Source organism: Phyllobates terribilis, unplaced genomic scaffold, assembly GCF_046119375.1.
Source record: "Phyllobates terribilis strain yellow unplaced genomic scaffold, ASM4611937v1 Scaffold_12__6_contigs__length_324123572, whole genome shotgun sequence".
Lineage (NCBI taxonomy): Eukaryota > Metazoa > Chordata > Amphibia > Anura > Dendrobatidae > Phyllobates > Phyllobates terribilis.
This window is the reverse complement of record NW_027362772.1, coordinates 259,539,446-259,559,961: the sequence shown is the minus strand read 5'-3', so window position 1 is coordinate 259,559,961 and position 20,516 is coordinate 259,539,446. Positions and strand designations below refer to the sequence as shown.

Genomic DNA, 20,516 nt, shown 5'->3' with positions numbered 1-20,516 from the left:
TCATACTCCAACCTCTCCACCATGGCCAAGACCAAAGAGCTGTCTAAGGATACCAGGGACAAAATTGTAGAACTGCACAAGGCTGAGATGGGCTACAGGACAATAGGCAAGCAGCTGGGTGAGAAGAAAACTGTTGGCACAATTATTAGAAAATGGAAGAAACACAAGATGACTGTCAATCTTCCTCAGTCTGGGTCTCCATGCAAGTTCTCACCTCGTGGAGTAAGGATGATTCTGAGAAAGATCAAGAATCACCCCAGAACTACACAGGAGGACCTGGTCAATGACCTGAAGAGAGCTGGGACCACAGTCTCAAACATTACTGTTAGTAACACGCTACACCGTCATTAATTAAAATTCTGCAGGGCACACAAGATTCCCCTGCTCCCGCCACCACATGTCCAGGCCCATTTGAAGTTCGCCAATGACCATCTAGATGATCCAGTGAAGGCATGGGAAAAGGTCATGTGGTCAGATGAGACTAAAATAGAACTTTTTGGTATCAACTCCACTCGTCGTGTTTGGAAGAAGAAGAACGATGAGTACAACCCCAAAAACACCGTCCCAACCGTGAAGCATGGTGGGGGAAACATCATACTTTGGGAATGCTGTTCTGCAAAGCGGACAGGACGACTGCACCGTATTGAAGGGAGAATGAATGTGGTAATGTATGGCGAGATTTTGGCCAACAACCTCCTTCCCTCAAGTAAGAGCATTGAAGATGGGTTCGTGGCTGGGTCTTCCAGCATGACAATGACCCGAAACACACAGCCAGGGCAACTGAGGAGTGGCTCCGTAAGAAGCATTTCAAGGTCCTGGAGTGGCCTAGCCAGTCTCCAGACCTGAACCCAATAGAAAATCTTTGGAGGGAGCTTAAACTCAATGTTGCCCAGCGACAGCCCCAAAACCTGAAAGATCTGGAGAAGATCTGTATGGAGGAGGGGGCCAAAATCCCTGCTGCAGTGTGTGCAAACCTGGTCAAGAACTACAGGAAACGTCTGACCTCTGTAGTTGCAAACAAAAGTTTCTGGACCAAATATTAAGTTCTGTTTTTCTATTGTATCAAATACTTATTTCATGCTATAAAATGCAATTTAATTATTTAAAATCGTACAATGTGATTTTCTGGGTTTATTTTAAGATTCTGTCTCTCACAGGTGAAGTGTACCTACGATAAAAATTACAGACTTCTCCATTCTTTGTAGGTGGGAAAACTTGCAAAATCAGCAACGTATGAAATACTTATTTTCCCCACTGTACATAGTCATGCAGTTTCATCTCCCCTTCTCTCATTCTCTCTTTCATGAACCAGGAGGCTCAGCATGAACAAAGCTATAGGCCCTACCAGGATAAGATCATGTTTGAACCTAATTTTGATGTGTTATTTCTATTAATTTGTGTTTCTGTGATCTCGGGTCACAACCACTAATTCAGGCAGATATTTCACCAGATTTCACAATACAACCTGCATACATTATTAAAAAGATATAATGGACCTGATGAGCCTGGTGCACTTGCTTTGAAAATCCATGACAGAGTAGCTGTAGAATCCTTTTAGAAAGTTTCACTGCCTGATATTAAACTGTTCTTTTTAATATCAGGATTATACAGCCATTCTGAAATGTAATTTCAAAATAAGTACACCAGCCTCATCAGGTCTTAGAGCTCTATTTACCAATGTATGCAGTTTGCTTTGTGAAATCTGGTGACAAACCCAGTTTAATTTTCTTATTGATGTCAAAATATAATTTGAGACGAATCTGTCACCAGAATTCACGATACAGTTTGCATACACAGATAAACAGATCTCTTAGACCTGTTGAGGCTGGAGTACTTACATTGGAAATTCATGTCAGAATTATAGTCCTGTTAAGGAAATCAGCATTTTATGAGTCCAGCTAAAAAATGAGTCTGAGTGTATTCAGTCTCCACCCATCAGCCTGACTGACAGCTGCAGCTTATACTGAGCGGTGTGAGATCTCAGCAGGGAGGAGGGACACTGAGGAGCTGTCAATCAGGCTTGTAAAGTTTCAATACAGCCATTCTGACATGGATTATTAAAGCAAGTACAGATCGATTCAACAATATATTCAGTTTCTATTGTTAAAACTGTTGACCAAGGTCCACTAAAAGTTTGCCTAGGTTGTCCGGTACTTTTATATTGATGGATTCGTGGGGGTGCAACACGTGGCACCACCGCCAATCAGTTGAGCTTGGTTGCAGAGCAGAACAGCACAGCTTTGTCAATTGCATAGTGGAGTACGGCAGATCCAACTCTATTCATTCAAATAGGGAGCAGATGTGCAGTACCCCACTGCGGCCACTATGCAGCTGATGGAGCTGTGCTGTTCCGCTCTGCCACTGATCACATCTGGCCATTGCCGGCACCAGGAACAGCTGATCGGCGGGGGTGCCGGGTGTCGTACCCCCACTGATCTGGCACTGATGACCTATCCTAAGGATAAGCCGACAATATTAAAGTACCAGACAACCCCTTTAATTTATCCATATATTTGTGCCACTTTTTGGTGTGAATTGCACCCTTGTCTCACAGGATATTTCTCCTTTCTTAGAGGCCAATGATCTGTACAATGACTTCTAGAAAAGGATTTAGATGACTGTATTATTCTTTATTTTTTCCTTTGTCATTTATTACAAATATCAGCGTATAAAGTAAAGCCTGTGCTCCCCAGAGCTTACGATCTAACGGAGCCGACATATTGGTTAGCAGCGTTTGTTTTGTGCACCGCACCAGACACGTGGGACAGCAGTATAAAATAATGATCTGTGGCCGAATCAATTATTAAATTATATTCCACTGCAAAAGGAATTTTTATTACAGACTTCCTTCTGCTTTGTCATTTTCTATTGTTTCCCAACTAAAATTCTACTTTATTGCCCGTATCTGTGAACCACCATATTCTGGTTTTATTTTAACCCAGCTACTGAAATAAAGTTTGGTGAAGTTCTGAAAAATGTCTCGTTATAATTTCTTTATACCTTTTGCTGATGTTTTATATGTGCCATCAATTTTATTTTAGATGTTGCTACAAAGATAACTATTTTGGGAGAAGACACATTAGAAGTTGTCTTGGGATCTCCTGCTACTTTCCATGTACAGCTGAAGAAGGAAGATGGTGAAATCGCTGAAAGTAAGGATCCTATGGTTAATAGCGTGATCCAAATTTAAGTCTAAAAAATCCAATGGTTTCATTGAGCAAATATAACATACAGTCATGGCTGAAAGTGTTGAAATTGTTCCAGAAAATGAGTATTTCTCCCAGAAAATTTTTGCAATTACAGATGTTTTGTTATACACAGGTTTATTTCCTTTGTGCATATTGGAACAACACAAAAAAAAGAGAAAAAAAGGCAAATCGGACATAATTTCACACTAAACCAGACATAATTGTTGGCACCTTTCCAAAATTATGGGTGAACAACTTAGTTTCAAGCATGTGATGCTCGTTCAAACTCACCTATGGCAAGTGACAGGTGTGGGCAATATGAAAATCACACCTGAAACCAGATAAAAAGGGGAGAAGTCGACTCAATCTTTGCATTGTGTGTCTGTGTGTGCCACACTAGGCATGGAGAACAGAAAGAGGAGAAGAGAATTGTCTGAGGACTTGAGAACCAGAATTGTTGAAAAATATCAACAATCTCAAGGTTACAAGTCCATCTCCAGAGATCTTGATGTTCCTTTGTTCACGGTGTGCGACATAATTAAGAAGTTAACAACCTATGGCACTGTAGCTAATCCCCCTGGATGGCAGAGACAGTCATACATCAGTGGGGGGATGGGCTGTGCACCAGAATTGTTGGAAAGGATCACAAATTTTAATGCTTCATTTCTAACATTTTTTCCCATTTTGCACCCTTTTGCGAAAAAATGGGTTGGGCTTTGTAGAAGGGGTGAGACCTGTATTTTTTAATTTACATCAGCGTGGAGCTAAAATAAATTAAAGTGTAATATTAAAAAAGGTTTTAAAAATATAGATTTTTTTTATTTATAATTTAATAAATAAAAATTGGAATCAGCCCACTTTTTAAATGATTTTTTAAATAAAAACATTAAAAAAGATATAAGCCTATTCGGTATTGCCGCGTCCATAATGATCTGATATTAAAATATAAAATTATTGACCCCACATAATAAACATAATGAAAAAAAAAATGACCAAATTATAGTTTCATCGTTTTAAGATTGAAGATAAAGTTAAATGGGTATTCCCACCTCCAAGATCCTATCCCAATTTGTAGTAGGTGTAATAATAATACCTTAATATTAGTAAATACCTCCATTTATTATATGTCACTTACCCCATGTGCAGGACATTGCAGTAGCTTATGTATCCGTGGTTACGACCACTCATATAGTGATAGTTAGTTGTTAGTGGGCGTAACCATGGATATGACCACTAACAATTAACTAACTGTCACTATATGAATGGTCATAACCATGGATACCTGAGCTACTGCAATGCCCTGCACATGGGGTAAGCAACATAGCTAACCAGAAGAACTATACTACATTTCTAATTGGAGGTATTTGGCAATAGTATTATTATTATTACACTTACTACACATTGGGATAAGATCTTGGAGATAGGAATACTCTTTTAAGTCCATCGAGTTCAACCAATAGCCTAACATGTTGATCCAGAGGAAGGCGAAAATCCCATGGGGCAGACAATTGATGTTTTTTGGTTGCCGCCCCTCCTCCTAAAATTACGATAAAAAGCAATCAAAATGTTTTAGAAAACCCCAAAATAGTCAAAAATGACATCTTGACATGAAAAAAAAAACAAGCCTGCACACAGCTCAATCGACGGAAAAGTAAAAAAATTATGAAAATGGTGACACAATCAAAATACCGTATATTCCGGCGTATAAGACGACTTTTGAAGACTGAAAAATCTTCTGTCTAGTCTGGGGTCGTCTTATACGCCGGTAATGCTTTTGAACTTTCAGAAATTGACATGCGGGGATACTCTGGGGGTGTTAATAAGCTGCCGTGGCCGTATCCCTGCCATGTCGGAGTTAATATAAGGTGGAGGGAGTTAAAATACGGCGGCGGTAGGTCCAGACAGTCAGCGCTTCTGTGCTGAAACTGACACATCGCTGCGTATTCCCAGCTCCGGACACAGCGCAGGGCTTCTGTGCCGACAGCTTTCACTTGTCACAGAAGCGCTGCGCTGTGTCCGGAGCAGGGAAGTTCGCATCGCTTCTGTGACAATATATGAAAAGCCGGCAATTCAGCAGCGGCATAAGCCGGCACCCGACAATTTAGAATAGAAAGAATAGAGCTTCACACATAGATTAGATAGATAGAAACATGTCAGTCACTTATATTAGAAGTACAGTGACAGTGTTGCTTACTGTACTTGTCACTTAGTGTAAAGGATTTATTAAAACAAATAATAGTGTTTTCATGCACCGTCTCTTTAAAAAAGCCGGCCGGCAATTCAGCAGCGGTACCCGACAATTTATAACAGACAGAATAGAGCTTCACACATAGATTAGATAGATAGAAACATGTCAGTCACATATATATGAAGTACAGTGATAGTGTTGGTTACTGTACTTGTCATCTAGTGTTAAAATAAAGAATTTATTTAAAAAAAAATTGGCGTGGGGTTCCCCTTAATTTTAGGCTCTAGCGGAGGTTAAGCAGACAGCTGGGGCAGATGTTTGAAGCCTGGGAAGGGGGTAATACCCACGGAGCTTCCCAGGCTACTAATATCAGCCCCCAGCTGAATACCTAGCCTTTACTAGCTATTAAAATGGGGGACCCCCCCAAAAAAATGACGTGGGGTCCCCCCTAATTTAATAGCTAGCAAAGGCTAGGCAGACAGCTGGGGGCTGATATTAATAGCCCAGGAAGGGAGCCATGAATATTGGCCCCCTCCCAGGCTAGAAACACCAGCCGTCAGCCGCCCCAGAAATGGCGCATCCATAGGATGCGCCAATTCTGGCACTTAGCCTCGCTCTTCCACGCTGCCCTGGTGCAGTGGCAGTGGGGTAATAGGGTTGGGGTTGATGTCAGCTTATAATGCCAGCTGACATCAAGCCCAGGTTAGTAATGGAGAGGCGTCTATAAGACACCCCCATTACTAACCCCATAGTAAAAGTTAAAAAAAACACAAACACCCAGAATAAAGTCCTTTAATTGAAATAAAGACACAATTCTTTATTGTTCTAAATTAAACCATACTTACCATCACGCCCATTCCAGCTGAAGCCAACGATCTCCTGCAATAAAAGAAAAATAATAAACCAACATCATCCTTACCTTTCCATGGTTCCCACGACGGCTCCAGCTCTGCTACATCGAGATGACAGGCTAGACCGCAGCAGAACGCTGCCATCCAGCCTGTCATCCCGCAGACACTGAGAAGCGCAGGCATGCTTGCGCTCTGCAGTGTCTGGCTGTGACGGCATCCAGATGAGCCGACAATGAACTCAGCTCACCTCCTGGACGTCCGTCACTGACAGCGTGGGAAACTTCTACTGCGCATGCGGGGAGCAGGAGAATTTTCCCACGCTGTCAGTGACGTGCATGAGGTGAGCCGAGTTCATTGGACATGACCTCGGCTCATCTTTATGCCGTCACAGCCAGACACTGAGGAGCACAAGCATGCCTGCGCTTCTCAGTGTCTGCGGGATGACAGGCTGGACGGCAGCGTTCTGCTGCGGTGCAGTCTGTCATGTGAATGTAGCAGAGCTGGACCGGTCCTGGGAACCATGGAGAGGTAAGGATGAGGTTGCTTTATTATTTTACTTTTATTGCAGGAGATCGTTGGCTTCAGCTGGAATGGGCGTGACGGTAAGTATGGTTTAATTTAGAACATTAAAAAATTGTGTCTTTATTTCAATTAAAGGACTTTATTCTGGGTGTTGTGTTTTTTTTAATTACTTTACTAGAAATTCATGGTGGTCATGTCTAATATTGGCGTGACCCCATGAATTTCGGGCTTAGGGCCAGCTGATAATGCCAAGCTGGCCTTAACCCCTTTATTACCCAGTGAGCCACCGCACCAGGGCCCTGGATGAGTTGGGTACAGCGCCAGAAGATGGCGCTTCTATGAACGCGCCATTTTCCGGGGTGGCTGCGGACTGCAATTTGCAGCGGGGGGGGGGCGGCAGAAAGCTTGGGCCTCCCTGCGCTGCAGATTCCAGCCCCCAGCTGCCTAGTTGTACCTGGCTGGACACAAAAATAGGGCGAAGCCCCACGTCTTTTTTTTTTAATTATTTCATGAAATAATTAAGAAAAAAAGGGCTTCCCTATATTGTTGTGTCCGGCCAGGTACAAATAGGCAGCTGGTGGTTGGGGGCAGCCCGTTCCTGCCTGCTGTACCTGGCTGGACACAAATATGGCGAAGCCCACGTCAACATTTTTGGGAAAAATTAATTACAAAATTAATAATAATTTAGGGACTGCATCTTTATTAACCCCTCAATTGTCATTTAGTGTTAAAATAAAGGATTTTTTAAAAAGAAAATTGGCGTGGGATCCCCCATCATTATAGTCTCTAGCGGAGGTTAAGCAGACGGCTGGGGCAGATGTTTGAAGTCTGGGAAGGGGGTAATACCCACGGAGCTTCCCAGGCTACTAATATCAGCCCCCAGCTGAATACCTAGCCTTTACTAGCTATTAGAATGGGGGACCCCCCCAAAAAATGACGTGGGGTCCCCCCTATTTTAATATGTTTATGAGTGACAGTTTTCCTGCTATATACCTGCATGTCATAAGAATTTAAATTACAGAAGGACCATGTTAAATTCAAATCTGTTTTTTTTTAATTTTTACCGGTGTTTGGTATGCGTTGGAAAAGGGGTAGTCTTATACGGTGAATATATCCTAAACTCTATATTTTAACAGGAAAGTAGGGGGGTCGTCTTATACACCAGGTCGTCTTATACGCCGGAATATACGGTACTTTTTTTTTTATACAGAATTTTTTAAGCCACTAAAATAGTAAAAAATATTATAGATGACTGTGTGCACACAGAGATTTTTTTAGGAGGTTTTGAAGCAGAAACTGAGCAGAAAACTCTCCAGATGCCCCTAGAACAGGGGTCCTCAAACTACGGCCCGCGGGCCACATGCGGCCCGCGGAGGACTTTCATCTGGCCCGCCGGGCTATGAGAGGAGAGCGGTGCCATTGCCCGCCCTTCCCCCCGCTTGCTCAGGGCCCCGGCAGCCGGATACTTACCTCTCCCCGTGCCTCTGCAGATCCACTGTCTTCCTGCTCTGCGCTTCCTGTGACGTCTCAGGTCAGAGGGCGCGGTGACATCTTTACACCGCGCCCTCCCGAGTGCTGTCACAGGCAGCGCAGAGCGGGACAACACCGCCGCGACGCTGGAGTTCAGACCAGAGTAGAGCAGCTGCAGCGGCAACAAGTGAGAAGTGAGGTGAGTATTGGATTTTTTTTTTTAATGTATGGAGGCATAGGTCATTATATGGGAGGGTGACATCCAGCAAGGGGTATAATATGGGGGGGGTGACATTCTGCATGGGGCATGATATGGGGGGTGACATCCTGCATGGGGCATGATATAGGGGGGGTGACATGCTGCATGTGGCATGATATGGGGGGGTGACATGCTGCATGGGGCATTATATAGGGGGTGACATGCTGCATGGGGCATTATATGGGGGGGTGACATGCTGCATAGGGCATTATATGGGGGGGGGGTGACATGCTGCATGGGGCATTATATGGGGGGGTGACATGCTGCATAGGGCATTATATAGGGGGTGGCATCCAGCATGGGGCATTATAAGGGGGGAACAGCCTGCATATGGCATTATAAGGGGGAAACAGCCTGCCTATTGGGAACATTTACCTGCCCATTGAGGACCTATGCTGCCTATTGGGGACATTTACCTGACTATTGGGGATATTTACCTGCCTATTGGGGACATTTACCTGCCCATTGAGGACCTTTGCTGCCTATTGGGGACCTTTACCTGCCTATTGGGGACATTTACCTGCCTATTGGGGACCTATGCTGCCTATTGGGGACATTTACCTGCCTATTGGGGACCTATGCTGCCTATTGGGGATATTTACCTGCCTATTGGGGACATTTACCTGCCTATTGGGGACATTTACCTGCCTATTGGGGACCTATGCTGCCTATTGAGGACCGATGCTGCCTATTGGGGACATTTACCTGCCTACTGGGGACATTTACCTGCCTATTGGGTACATTTACCTGCCTATTGAGGACCTATGCTGCCTATTGGGGACATTTACCTGCCTATTGGGGATATTTACCTGCCTATTGGGGATCTATGCTGCCTATTGGGGATATTTACCTGCCTATTGGGGACATTTACCTGCCTATTGGGGATATTTACCTGCCTATTGAGGACCGATGCTGCCTATTGGGGACATTTACCTGCCTATTGGGGACATTTACCTGCCTATTGGGTACATTTACCTGCCTATTGAGGACCTATGCTGCCTATTGGGGACATTTACCTGCCTATTGAGGACCTATGCTGCCTATTGGGGACATTTACCTGCCTATTGAGGACCTATGCTGCCTATTGGATACAGTTACCTACCTATTGAAATACCGGTTGATTTAACTTTACTTGTTCTTCATTTTAAATATTGTATTTGTTCCTGTATTGTTTTTTTTACTACAAAATAAGATATGTGCAGTGTTCATAGGAATTTGTTCATAGTTTTTTTTAAAAACTATATTCCGGCCCTCCAATGGTCTGAGGGACCGTGAACTGGCCCCCTGTTTAACAAGTTTGAGGACCCCTGCCCTAGAAGCTCAAAACTCCTCAAAAACTTGGAGATTCTGCTCAGTGGATATGTGCACAGAAAGTCTTTTTTCTGAGTTTTCCTAGGAGAAACTGGCACAAAGAATTTTTTTTTTGGAGGTTTTTGATGAAGAAACTGAGAGGAAACTCTTCAAATGCTCTTAACAGTGGAAAACTCTTCAAAAATTTGGGAGGTTTTGCTTAGTTTCCTCTAAAAAAAAATCTAGCATAAACACTTCATGTGCACATACCCATTGAGCGAAAACTTCAAGTTTTGGAGGAGTTGTGAGATGTGGAGGAGGTTTTTTGAGAGTTTCTGATCCAAAAACACCCAGAAAAACTTTGTGTGCTCATCGTCAGTTTCTGTTCCAAAATCGCAAAAAAAATAAATAAAAGGACTCCGTGTGCACATAGATGTTTTGCCTCTTGGAAGAAGAGATGGAAAAAAAGAAAATGCAAAAACAAAAGTTGGCTGCGTCCTGAAGGAGTTATTAAATTAGATACATCTTACTCCAACGCACTTTAGATTACACCTGGCTGATGAGACGTCAGTCTTAATAAAGTCTCTTTTCCCTGCCAAAAAAACATCTATTTTCTTTTTTGATGAATATTTTGAGCGTTATGATACATTTTAAGCGGGTTGGGAGGGGGGGAAGGGGTTACATGCCTGAAAGATTTGGAGGTCAGCTGTGAAATAAGTGAGTACAATTCTGTAATATTTCACAACTACGCATAGCAGTTAATTACTCGTTACTTTGTGTATGCAAATGAGTTTGAGTTACAGTTCTACTCTACAGAGAGAATACACACGCCTTTCTTTTTGAGATTATCTGTCCTAATTTACATCATTTAGTTAATTAATGTATCACATTTTCCCCGTTAGTCTCCCAGAAATCATTAGAATGCATTTCTTTTTTTCTTCTTTTTTACGATTGATTCATTTTAATGAATTGTATGTGCAAAAGCAAATCGAAATACAGACGGTGCAGAATATTCTGGGGTATGATTGTTAAAGGCATATACAGCTCATTGTACTAACATGATCAGCCCGTTTATATTAGTGCAGAGGGCACAATCTGTAGTGGACCTGATAAACGTAATAAACTTAGGTAAGAAAATAGCAAAACTCCTTCCTAACCCCCTGCTGGGGTGCATGAGCATGCTGTGCAAGTAATAAAAAAATTCTGACTATTAGCCGACTCAGGTGATGGCATGCGTCCTGAGTATTCAGGTAGTTTGCGTGTAGCCACTACTAGGGTTTATACTGCTGATCCTGAAAACGTCTTCACTGGAGTCTTTTAACATAATTTACTTTGCATCTTTGCTGGGCTTTGCTACATCTTCAGTGAGTCTCCTGACATAATGAAATCTGCATCTTTGCTTGGCTCTGCTACATCGTCAGTGAGTCTCCTGAGATAATGAAATTTGCATCTTTGCTGGGCTCTGCTACATCTTCACTGAGTCTCCTGACATATTGAACTCTGCATTGTTGCTGTGCTCTGCTACATTTTCAGTGAGTCTCCTGACATGATGAACTCTACATCTTTACTGGGTTCTGCTACATCTTCAGTGAGTCTCCTGACACATTGAATTCGGCATCTTTGCTGGGTTTTGCTACATCTTCAGAGAGTCGCTGACATACTCTGTGCTCCTGTGGTGGAGTCGCTGACATACTCTGTGCTCCTGTGGTGGAGTCGCTGACATACTCTGTGCTGCTGTGGTGGAGTCGCTGACATACTCTGTGCTGCTGTGGTGGAGTGTCTGACATACTCTGTGCTCATGTGGAGGAGTCGCTGACATACTCTGTGCTGCTGTGGTGGAGTCGCTGACATATTCTGTGCTGCTGTGGCAACGTCTCTGGAGGGGGCTGTGTATGTATGAGTGGTTGATGTATAAGAGAGAGACAGTCTGTCTCTCTGGCTGTCTCTGTGATGAGGAACACACTTGTGCTTTGGGGCGGCCTGTGGTCAGGTCTTTTCTTGCTGATCTGGCCTAGAGCACAGGATAGACCCGGCCTACAGTCTGGCCCCAGATCACGAGAATCTCATTAACTCCATACTGCAAACACTGATTACACAAGAACCACAAGACGGATTTCTTCACCTCAGGTATCATTTTAAGCAGTGCAGAAGCCCCAACATGACAATGTATATAGTTTACTTAGCAAAATCCTGCTGACAGGTTCACTTTAATGGCTTATTGTATCCAAAATCCGAGTTTATGGCCACCTTAATGGTTGACTCCATCAAAAGTCTTAGTGTATGGACTAATGTTATCCGAGCATACTCGGGTGCTAACAGAGTGTCACGCTGGCTATGGCGGGGGGGGGGGGTACAGGAAAAAGGAAGGGTGCCCAACAAGTAGGGAAAAGGGGAGTAGAGACCCCTAAACAGTTCAAACGACAAACCCTGACTCCCCCTATGGACCCTATATAGGATCAGGACCTATCGCCGAGGAGGAAACCTGGCCCTAGCTGACCCTAAAGCTAGACCCTAGGTAGGGAGGGTGCAGGAGAGCACTAGTCAGCCCCACTGCAAACTAAAGTACACACAAGGGAAACAAACAAGGGAATACACGAAGCTTCAAGATGACACCGGAGGAAACACGGCAACAAGCCACAAAGGAACTCTTGTCGACTACTAGAATTCCAGGCCTGAATAGATCAGAACATTCTATCACCAGCAACTCTCTGGACAAACTGAGTGTATTTATGGATATAGCAAGGGCGTGCTAATTAGCAGCAGAAGGTGAGGATCACCACTGGGTCCTAAAGGTATAATCCCCAAGCAAGGTGAGGATCACTGCTGGGTCCTAAAGCGAGAGGGATCATGAAATGATTAGGAAGATGTTTGCAAGGCCAAACGTAGCTACCTTGTACAGCCGGACCCCGTATGACTGTCTGTCAAACCTGACACACCCGTGACACAGAGTATCTTCGGCGTGCTCGAAAAGTATGTTCTCGACGCCGCGGCTGCTAGACAGCCGCAACACATGCAGGGATTGCCTATTTTTTAGGCAATCCCTGTATGTGGTGCGGCTGTCTAACAGCCACTAGATATGCAGCCGCGGAAGCGCAAACATATTATCCGAGCATGCCGAAGGTACTCGGTTAGGACTCGAGCATGCTCGGATAACACCTTATCTGAACACTTTCGGTCAACACAAGTATGGACTCAATGGCTTAGCGTATTCAAAACCCTGGTGTAATGCTATTACCGGCGCCCCTGCATGGTTCCCCTTCCCCCTCCATGCAGGGACACCAGCATACTCACCACCCCGGCCTCTTGGCGTTGTCCCTGGTGTGTTCCCTGGTTCTTGGCAGAACACCTAATGCGCGCTGCCATTTTCTTAAAGGGGAGAGTGCGTACCTGCAAGATGGCCCCCAGCCAATAGCTGGGAGGTATCTTGTTTAAAAGGCACCCTCCCAAATAGGGAGGTGCCAAACCAACATTAAATCATTAGGTAGTTTGGTAATCTACTAATGAGTTGTGAGATTCCCTGGTCCTTGTGCGGCCAGTCTTGAAACCGTAGTCCCTGGTCCTAGTGCGGCCAGTCCTGAATCCATAGTCCTTGGTCCTAGAGGGGCCAGTGCCTGAACCCTTACGTAGCCCCTGGTCCTAGTGTGCCCAGTGCCTGAACCTCGTTCCCCCGTCTGTGTGCGGCCAGTCCCCGAATCAGTATCCGAGACCCATGTGTCTGAATGTGTGCCTATCCGAGTATTCAATGTATCCGGACTGTCCTAACAGTCTCCAAATCAGTTCTGTCTGAGACTCTGTATCAGTAACCGTTCTTCCCATGGATCCTGAACCTAGTAGTCTGAATGGAACATTAGTCCTTTCCGTGTCTGTGTACCTGACCCCTGGGGTCAGCAGCTGCAGTGCCGGGGACTGGCTAGGTCTGGTACCTGGCGGCTACTTGCAGCTCAAGCCTGTCTCCACCATCAGGAGCTCCAGTGAACACCAGGTAGCCGCTTAGTCACATCCCTCCTAGGTAATCCCGGCCCCGTGGCACAGTAGGTCTACGAACCACATGTGCCACCTGCGTAACATATGGCCACATTATTGACTTAATCCTTCCACAAGTCTAGTACATGGCCACCATAATGGCTTCCTGATCCCTTCTTATCTCCACAATCAGTGTGAAAGCTTATTCTCTAAATGCTATGGTTCCCGAAAAGATGTAATGTCAAATCTCAGAGTGGCTACCAGTGCCAGAAATGGACTAATATACAGTGCCTACAAGTAGTATTCAACCCCCTGCAGATTTAGCTGGTTGACACATGCGGAATTAACTTGGCATTGTGACATTTGTACTGTAGATCAGCCTGGAAGTGGGAAATGCACTGCAGCAAATTTTTTTTTTTTTTTTTTTTTTTTTTTAAAACGTAAAAAGTTAATTCAGAGTGTCATTTATTATTCAACCCCTCAAACCACAAGAATTCTGTTTGGTCCCCCTAAAGTATTAAGAAGTAGTTCAGGCACCAAGAATAATGAGCTTCACATGTGTGGATTAAAGATCTCTTTTGCCAGCCTTTTCTGACTATTTAAGACCCTCCCCAAACTTGTGAACAGCACTCAGACATGGTCAACATGGGAAAGACAAAGGAGCATTCCAAGGCCATCAGAGACAAGATCGTGGAGGGTCACAAGGCTGGCAAGGGGTACAAAACCCTTTCCAAGGAGTTGGGCCTACCTGTCTCCACTGTTGGGAGCATCATCCGTAAGTGGAAGGCTTATGGAACTACTGTTAGCCTTCCACGGCCAGGACAGCCTTTGAAAGTGTCCTCCCGTGCCGAGGCCAGGCTTGTCCGAAGAGTCAAGGCTAACCCAAGGACAACAAGGAAGGAGCTCCCGGAAGATCTCATGGCAGTGGGGACATTGGTTTCAGTCAATACCATAAGTAACGTACTCCACCGCAATGGTCTCCGTTCCAGACGAGCCCATAAGGTACCTTTACTTTCAAAGCGTCATGTCAAGGCTCGTCTACAGTTTGCTCATGATCACTTGGAGGACTCTGAGACAGACTGGTTCAAGGTTCTATGGTCTGATGAGACCAAGATCGATATCCTTGGTGCCAACCACACACGTGACGTTTGGAGACTGGATGGCACTGCATACGACCCCAAGAATACCATCCCTACAGTCAAGCATGGTGGTGGCAGCATCATGCTGTGGGGCTGTTTCTCTGCCAAGGGGCCTGGCCATCTGGTCCGCATCCATGGGAAGATGGATAGCATGGCCTACCTGGAGATTTTGGCCAAGAACCTCCGCTCCTCCATCAAGGATCTTAAGATGGGTCGTAATTTCATCTTCCAACAAGACAACGACCCAAAGCACACAGCCAAGAAAACCAAGGCCTGGTTCAATAGGGAAAAAGTCAAGGTGTTGGAGTGGCCTAGTCAGTCTCCTGACCTTAACCCAATTGAAAACTTGTGGAAGGAGCTCAAGAATAAAGTCCACATGAGACACCCAAAGAACCTAGATAACTTGGAGAAGATCTGCATGGAGGAGTGGGCCAAGATAACTCCACAGACCTGTGCCGGCCTGATCAGGTCTTATAACAGACGATTATTAGCTGTAATTGCAAACAAGGGTTATTCCACAAAATATTAAACATAGGGGTTGTATATTAATTGACCCACACTTTTATGTTTAAAATTTAATAAAATTCAACTGAGCAACATAACTTTTTGGTTTGTAAGATTTATGCTTCTGTTCATAAAACCTACTCTCGTTTGCAGTTTGAAGGCTCTAACTTATTTGCATCTTATCAAACCAGCTAAATCTGCAGGGGGTTGAATACTACTTGTAGGCACTGTATATATAAAAAAAACAGGTAGCAGAAGTAATAAAAGTAGTAACTTTATCCATCTGGTTTGACTTGCACCTCATTGCACCAGTCCTGCTACCTCCCTACATGATCCTACTGTAAACTAAGTGATTTCTAAGTGCTGATTTATCAGCCATATAAAAGAAATATTTTAAAATCCCCATTTTCCTGTCGGCAATGGAAAGGAAAGCTACTATCTGTGCATCATCTGTGCCTCACTTGGCACTTTTGTTTTTTCCCGAAAAACTCTCAAGGTAATAGCAATTTAAAGCCCTGCATTACTTTCATTTATGACTTCCTTTATATTCTATAATAGGGAGCTGTAAAACGTAAAACCTACACTGTAACTCTATAGTCATAAATGCCGGCATGCTCAATTGTCTTTCAAATCCGCAAATTGACATCAACATTTGCCATTCTTCGCTTTGTCTTCACACTCCGTTAATAATCTTCACATTGACTTTATTAAATGTAGGGAAATTAAAAGGAGGCAAAGTCTTAATTTTCGCGACGTGCACTTAGTCGTTTAATTTTCCACATATTGAATGGCTCATGTAGTAGTATACATTTCATGTAATTGTAGATTACCATGGAGGATACGCCAGACCCTCACTATTAGGCCCTTGAGAGGTTTCAGATACAGTTGATAAATGTACATTATCCACCTGCAGATTGTCCTCACTGCAATGGAATTTGTGTAATCCAGATACCGTACACTGCAGCCAAAATGACGGGTGACACATAGGTGACTGAATGTAGTTTATTCATTTGGAATATGACAGCTCTGCAGCTCTCTGATGAAACCCAATGATCGGCACTGAAAGTGCAGCTCAACCCGAAAATGAAGGGTAGCTGTAGTTTTAGCATTACATTCAGGAAGGATATAGATTCAGAAGACATCACAGAAAAAAACAGCCTTACCAACATCAGGTGAGAATGAGTCCCGTTGTTGGTACGGCTGTTTACGTCTGTGATGTTGTTTGTTTAGCTGTAGTTTTTGGTAACTTTACTGGAGATGAGTGAACCAGAACTGTAAAGTTCGGGGTTTGTACCCGACACCTAGTGTTCGGTGCTGAACTCTGAACATGGACTTTTCCTGGAAGTCTGTTTTACAATTCAAGAGTTTGGGGGAGGAGAGAGCTGCCAGGATGGTGAGCGGACTGCAAACTATGTCCTACGAGGGACTGTTAAAGGATCTGGGAATGTTTAGCTTGCAAAAAAAGAAGCCTAAGAGGAGACTTAATAGCTGTCTATAAATATTGGAAGTTAGGTCACAGTGTAGAGGGATCATCCTTATTCTCATTTGCACATGGAAATACGAAACTGAAAGGGAGAAGATACAGATTAGATCTTAGCAAAAACTTTTTGACAGTGAGGGTGATCAATGAGTGGAACAGGCGGCCACGAGAGGTGGTGAGTAGTGTTGAGCGAGTATGTTCTATTAACCCTTTCGCCAAGTATGCTCGGGCCGAGCTCCGAGTATTTATAGCTGCTCGGTGATAAGGTTAAATCACTCCCGTGTGCATGATTTTCAACTGTTTGACAGCTTTATTACATGTGAGGAATGTCTATTTCTTACACATTCCTCACATGTAATAAAGTTGTCAAACAGTTGCAAATCATGCACACGGGAGCAATTCAAACATATCACCGAGCAGCTGTAAATACTCGGAGCTCGGCCCGAACATACTCGGACAGAACATACTCGCTCAACACTAGTGGTGAGTTCTTCTTCAATGGAAGTCTTTAAACAGAGGCTGGACAGACATCTGTCTGAGTTGGTTTAGTGACTCCTGCATTAAGCAGGGGGTTGGACACGATGACCCTGGAGGTCCCTTCCAGCTCTAAGATTCTATGATTTTCCAGCTCCAAAGTTTGGGTCCCCATTGAGGTATATGGGGTTCAGCTTTAGGTTCAAGTTCGGGTACAGTTCTGGTACCCGAACCAAACTGTGAACTAAAGTTCGGTTGATCCAGATGAACCCGAACTTCCACGAGGCCACTCATCCCTAAACTTTACAGAAGCTGTCCTGTGTGTGTATATGATGAATGATACTATTGTCATGTCCCACGATTTAGGAATCATGACATATTGTATTGTTGTTGGTATACTGCTGTGCCATCAGGTTTGCTTTTTGAAGCTTGTCCCATTTCTTTCCCTGTAGTCCAGCTCTGATGTAAATAACCCCTCCCTTCTTCCCCAGTTAGTGTTTGTCAGCCATCATCGCCTGACCTTCAGCTCTGTACATCCTTGGTTAAAAATTTTATTTTCACCAGCTGCAGTTACCATTGTCCATAATACAAAAATTCAGCCAGAGAATAAACTTCTTCTGGAATCTTCATACATGCCTCTGCAGTCGAGTTGACACTATCTGACGGAGTTCTTGGTGTGAGTACTGGTACAATAGAGACATCTAAAGAACTCCACACTTGCAGCTAATATATGGGATAAGAATAACTATTTCGGCCACTATATCAGTTATATCCCAGATTTTCACCCCCTCTGCAGGCTCTATCCCTTACTTGGCAGTTGACTCTGAGCTGATGGGAGGAGACTAGCTACTATGATTCCTGCTCCTTTTCCCTTTGTTAGCACACAGGCAAAATCAGCAAAGGTATAGAGGACGCTATACAGCAGTACTGAGCAGTTTAGATGTGAATCTAGTTCTGCAGCAAGGTAAATTACCTAGAATGATCGGCATGATCTTTCTGTGTCTCTCTCCACTAGTTTTCTCACTCTGCTCATCACTCCTCATCCTGATTGAGTATAATAGTCTGTGTAACCTGACACCTCACTGTGCTGGCAATCTGTCTTGTCTCGAGCAAGAAAGTATTGATCTTTTTTTTATTTCTTTAAAAGCGGATGATGAATTCAGGAGGCAGGGGGATGAAAAATGGCTCATAAGTGAAGAAAGAAGTAGAATTTTCTGATAAGATATATTACAAAGTTTGTTGTATTCAATTATACTATTATTTTATGCAAAGTTTGTTCCCTTTTAACCCCTTTACCCCTGAAGGTGGTTTGCACGTTAATTACCAGGCCAATTTTTACAGTTCTGACCACTGTCACTTTATGAAGTAATTACTCTGGAACGCTTCAACGGATCCCCCTGATTCTGATAATGTTTTTTCGTGACATATTGTACTTCATGATTGTGGTAACATTTCTTTGATATCACTTTCATTACTTTGTGAAAAAAATCGGAGATTTGACGAAAATTTAGAAAATCTTGCAATTTTTAAAGTTTGAATTTCTATGCCCTTAAATCTGAGAGATATGTCACACAAAATAGTTAATAAATAACATTTTGCACATGTCTACTTTACATCAGCACAATTTTGTAACCAATTTTTTTTGTGTTATGAAGTTATAAGGGTTAAAAGTTGACCAGCGATTTCTCATTTTTCCAATAAAATTTACAAAGCCATTTTTTTAGGGACCACATCACATTTGAAGTGACTTTGAGGGGCCTTTATGAGAGAAAATACCCAAAAGTGACACCATTCTAAAAACTGAACCCCTTAAGGTGCTCAAAACCACATTCAGAAGTTTATTAACCCTTCAGGTGCTTCCCTGGAATTTTTGGAATGTGGAAGAAAACAATGAACATTTAACTTTTTTTCACAAAAATGTTACTTTAGACCCAATTTTTTTTATTTTCGCAGGGGTAACAGGGAAAAATGGACCCCAAAATTTGTTGCGCACTTTCTCCTGAGCACGCCAATACCCCATATGTGGGGGAAAACCACTGTTTGGGCGCACGGCAGTGCTCAGAAGGGAAGGAGCACCTTTTGACTTTTTGAATGTAAAACTTGCTTGAATAATTAGCGGACGCCATGTTACGTTTGGAGAGCCCCTGATGTGCCTAAACAGTGGAAACCCCCCACAAGTGACACCATTTTGGAAACTAGACCCCTTAGGGAACTTATCTAGATGTGTCGTCAGCACCTTGAACCCCCAGGTGCTTCACAGAAGTTTATAATATTGAGCCGCAAAAATAAAATGTTCACATTTTTCCCACAAAAATGTTTTTCAGCCCCTAATTTAGCATTTTTATAAGAATAACAGGAGAAATTGCAGTATACCATTTGTTGCGCAATTTCTCCTGAGCATACCGATACCCCATATGTGGGGGAAAACCACTGTTTGGACACACAGCAAGGCTCGGAAGGGAAGGAGCGCCATTTGACTTTTTGAATGTAAAATTTGCTTGAATAATTAGCGGACGCCATGTCGCGTTTGAGAGCCCCTGACTCTCCTGAACAGTGGAAACTGCCCACAACTGAACCCATTTTGGAAACTAGACCCCTCAAGGATTTTATCAAGGGGTATAGTGAACATTTTGAACCCAGAGTTACGACACAGAATTTGATAACATTAGGTCATCATATTGAATAAGTTGTCATTAGTCTTGAGCGCAAGTGCTCGCTACTTGAGTTTGCATTGGGTACTCGGGTATGCAATATGCATCGCGGGTGCTCGAGTGACATGCTCGAGTCCCCGCCCACATGTTTCACAGTTATTAGACACCCAAAAAAAAAACATGCAGTGATCGCTCGTGCATGGCAGGCAATCCCTGCAAGGTTTTTTTCGGCCGGGAAGCATTTGGGGCGGAGACTCTAGCTCATAATACCGGGTGTCCGATCACCAGGGCGTAATAATCTATACCTGGTCAATAAGGCGCAGGGCGCAGGTACGTATTTTTACGCCCCACATCAGAATGGGGTTAAAAGTGAATAATAGGGAATTTGTTTGTTTTAGTCTTAAAGGGGTTGTCCAAGACTGTACATCGATGGCCTATCCTTAGGATAAGTCATCATTATCTGATCGGTGGGTCTGCCGTTCTAAAATATTGCTGGCGTATCTTTAATATAGTCTATAAATATCACACCTGGTAGGG

General features: G+C 43.5%; 1 protein-coding gene across 3 annotated transcripts in view; it reads left to right on the top strand.

Moving 5' to 3' along the window:
- Positions 1-20,516, top strand: part of MORN1 (MORN repeat containing 1) — a 478,186-nt gene that overhangs the window by 152,174 nt on the left and 305,496 nt on the right. For all 3 annotated transcript variants that reach the window (XM_073656899.1, XM_073656898.1, XM_073656900.1), the window contains one exon: positions 3,042-3,152. In XM_073656899.1, the coding sequence (XP_073513000.1) occupies positions 3,042-3,152 (111 nt within the window). The remainder of the gene's footprint in view (positions 1-3,041; positions 3,153-20,516) is intronic.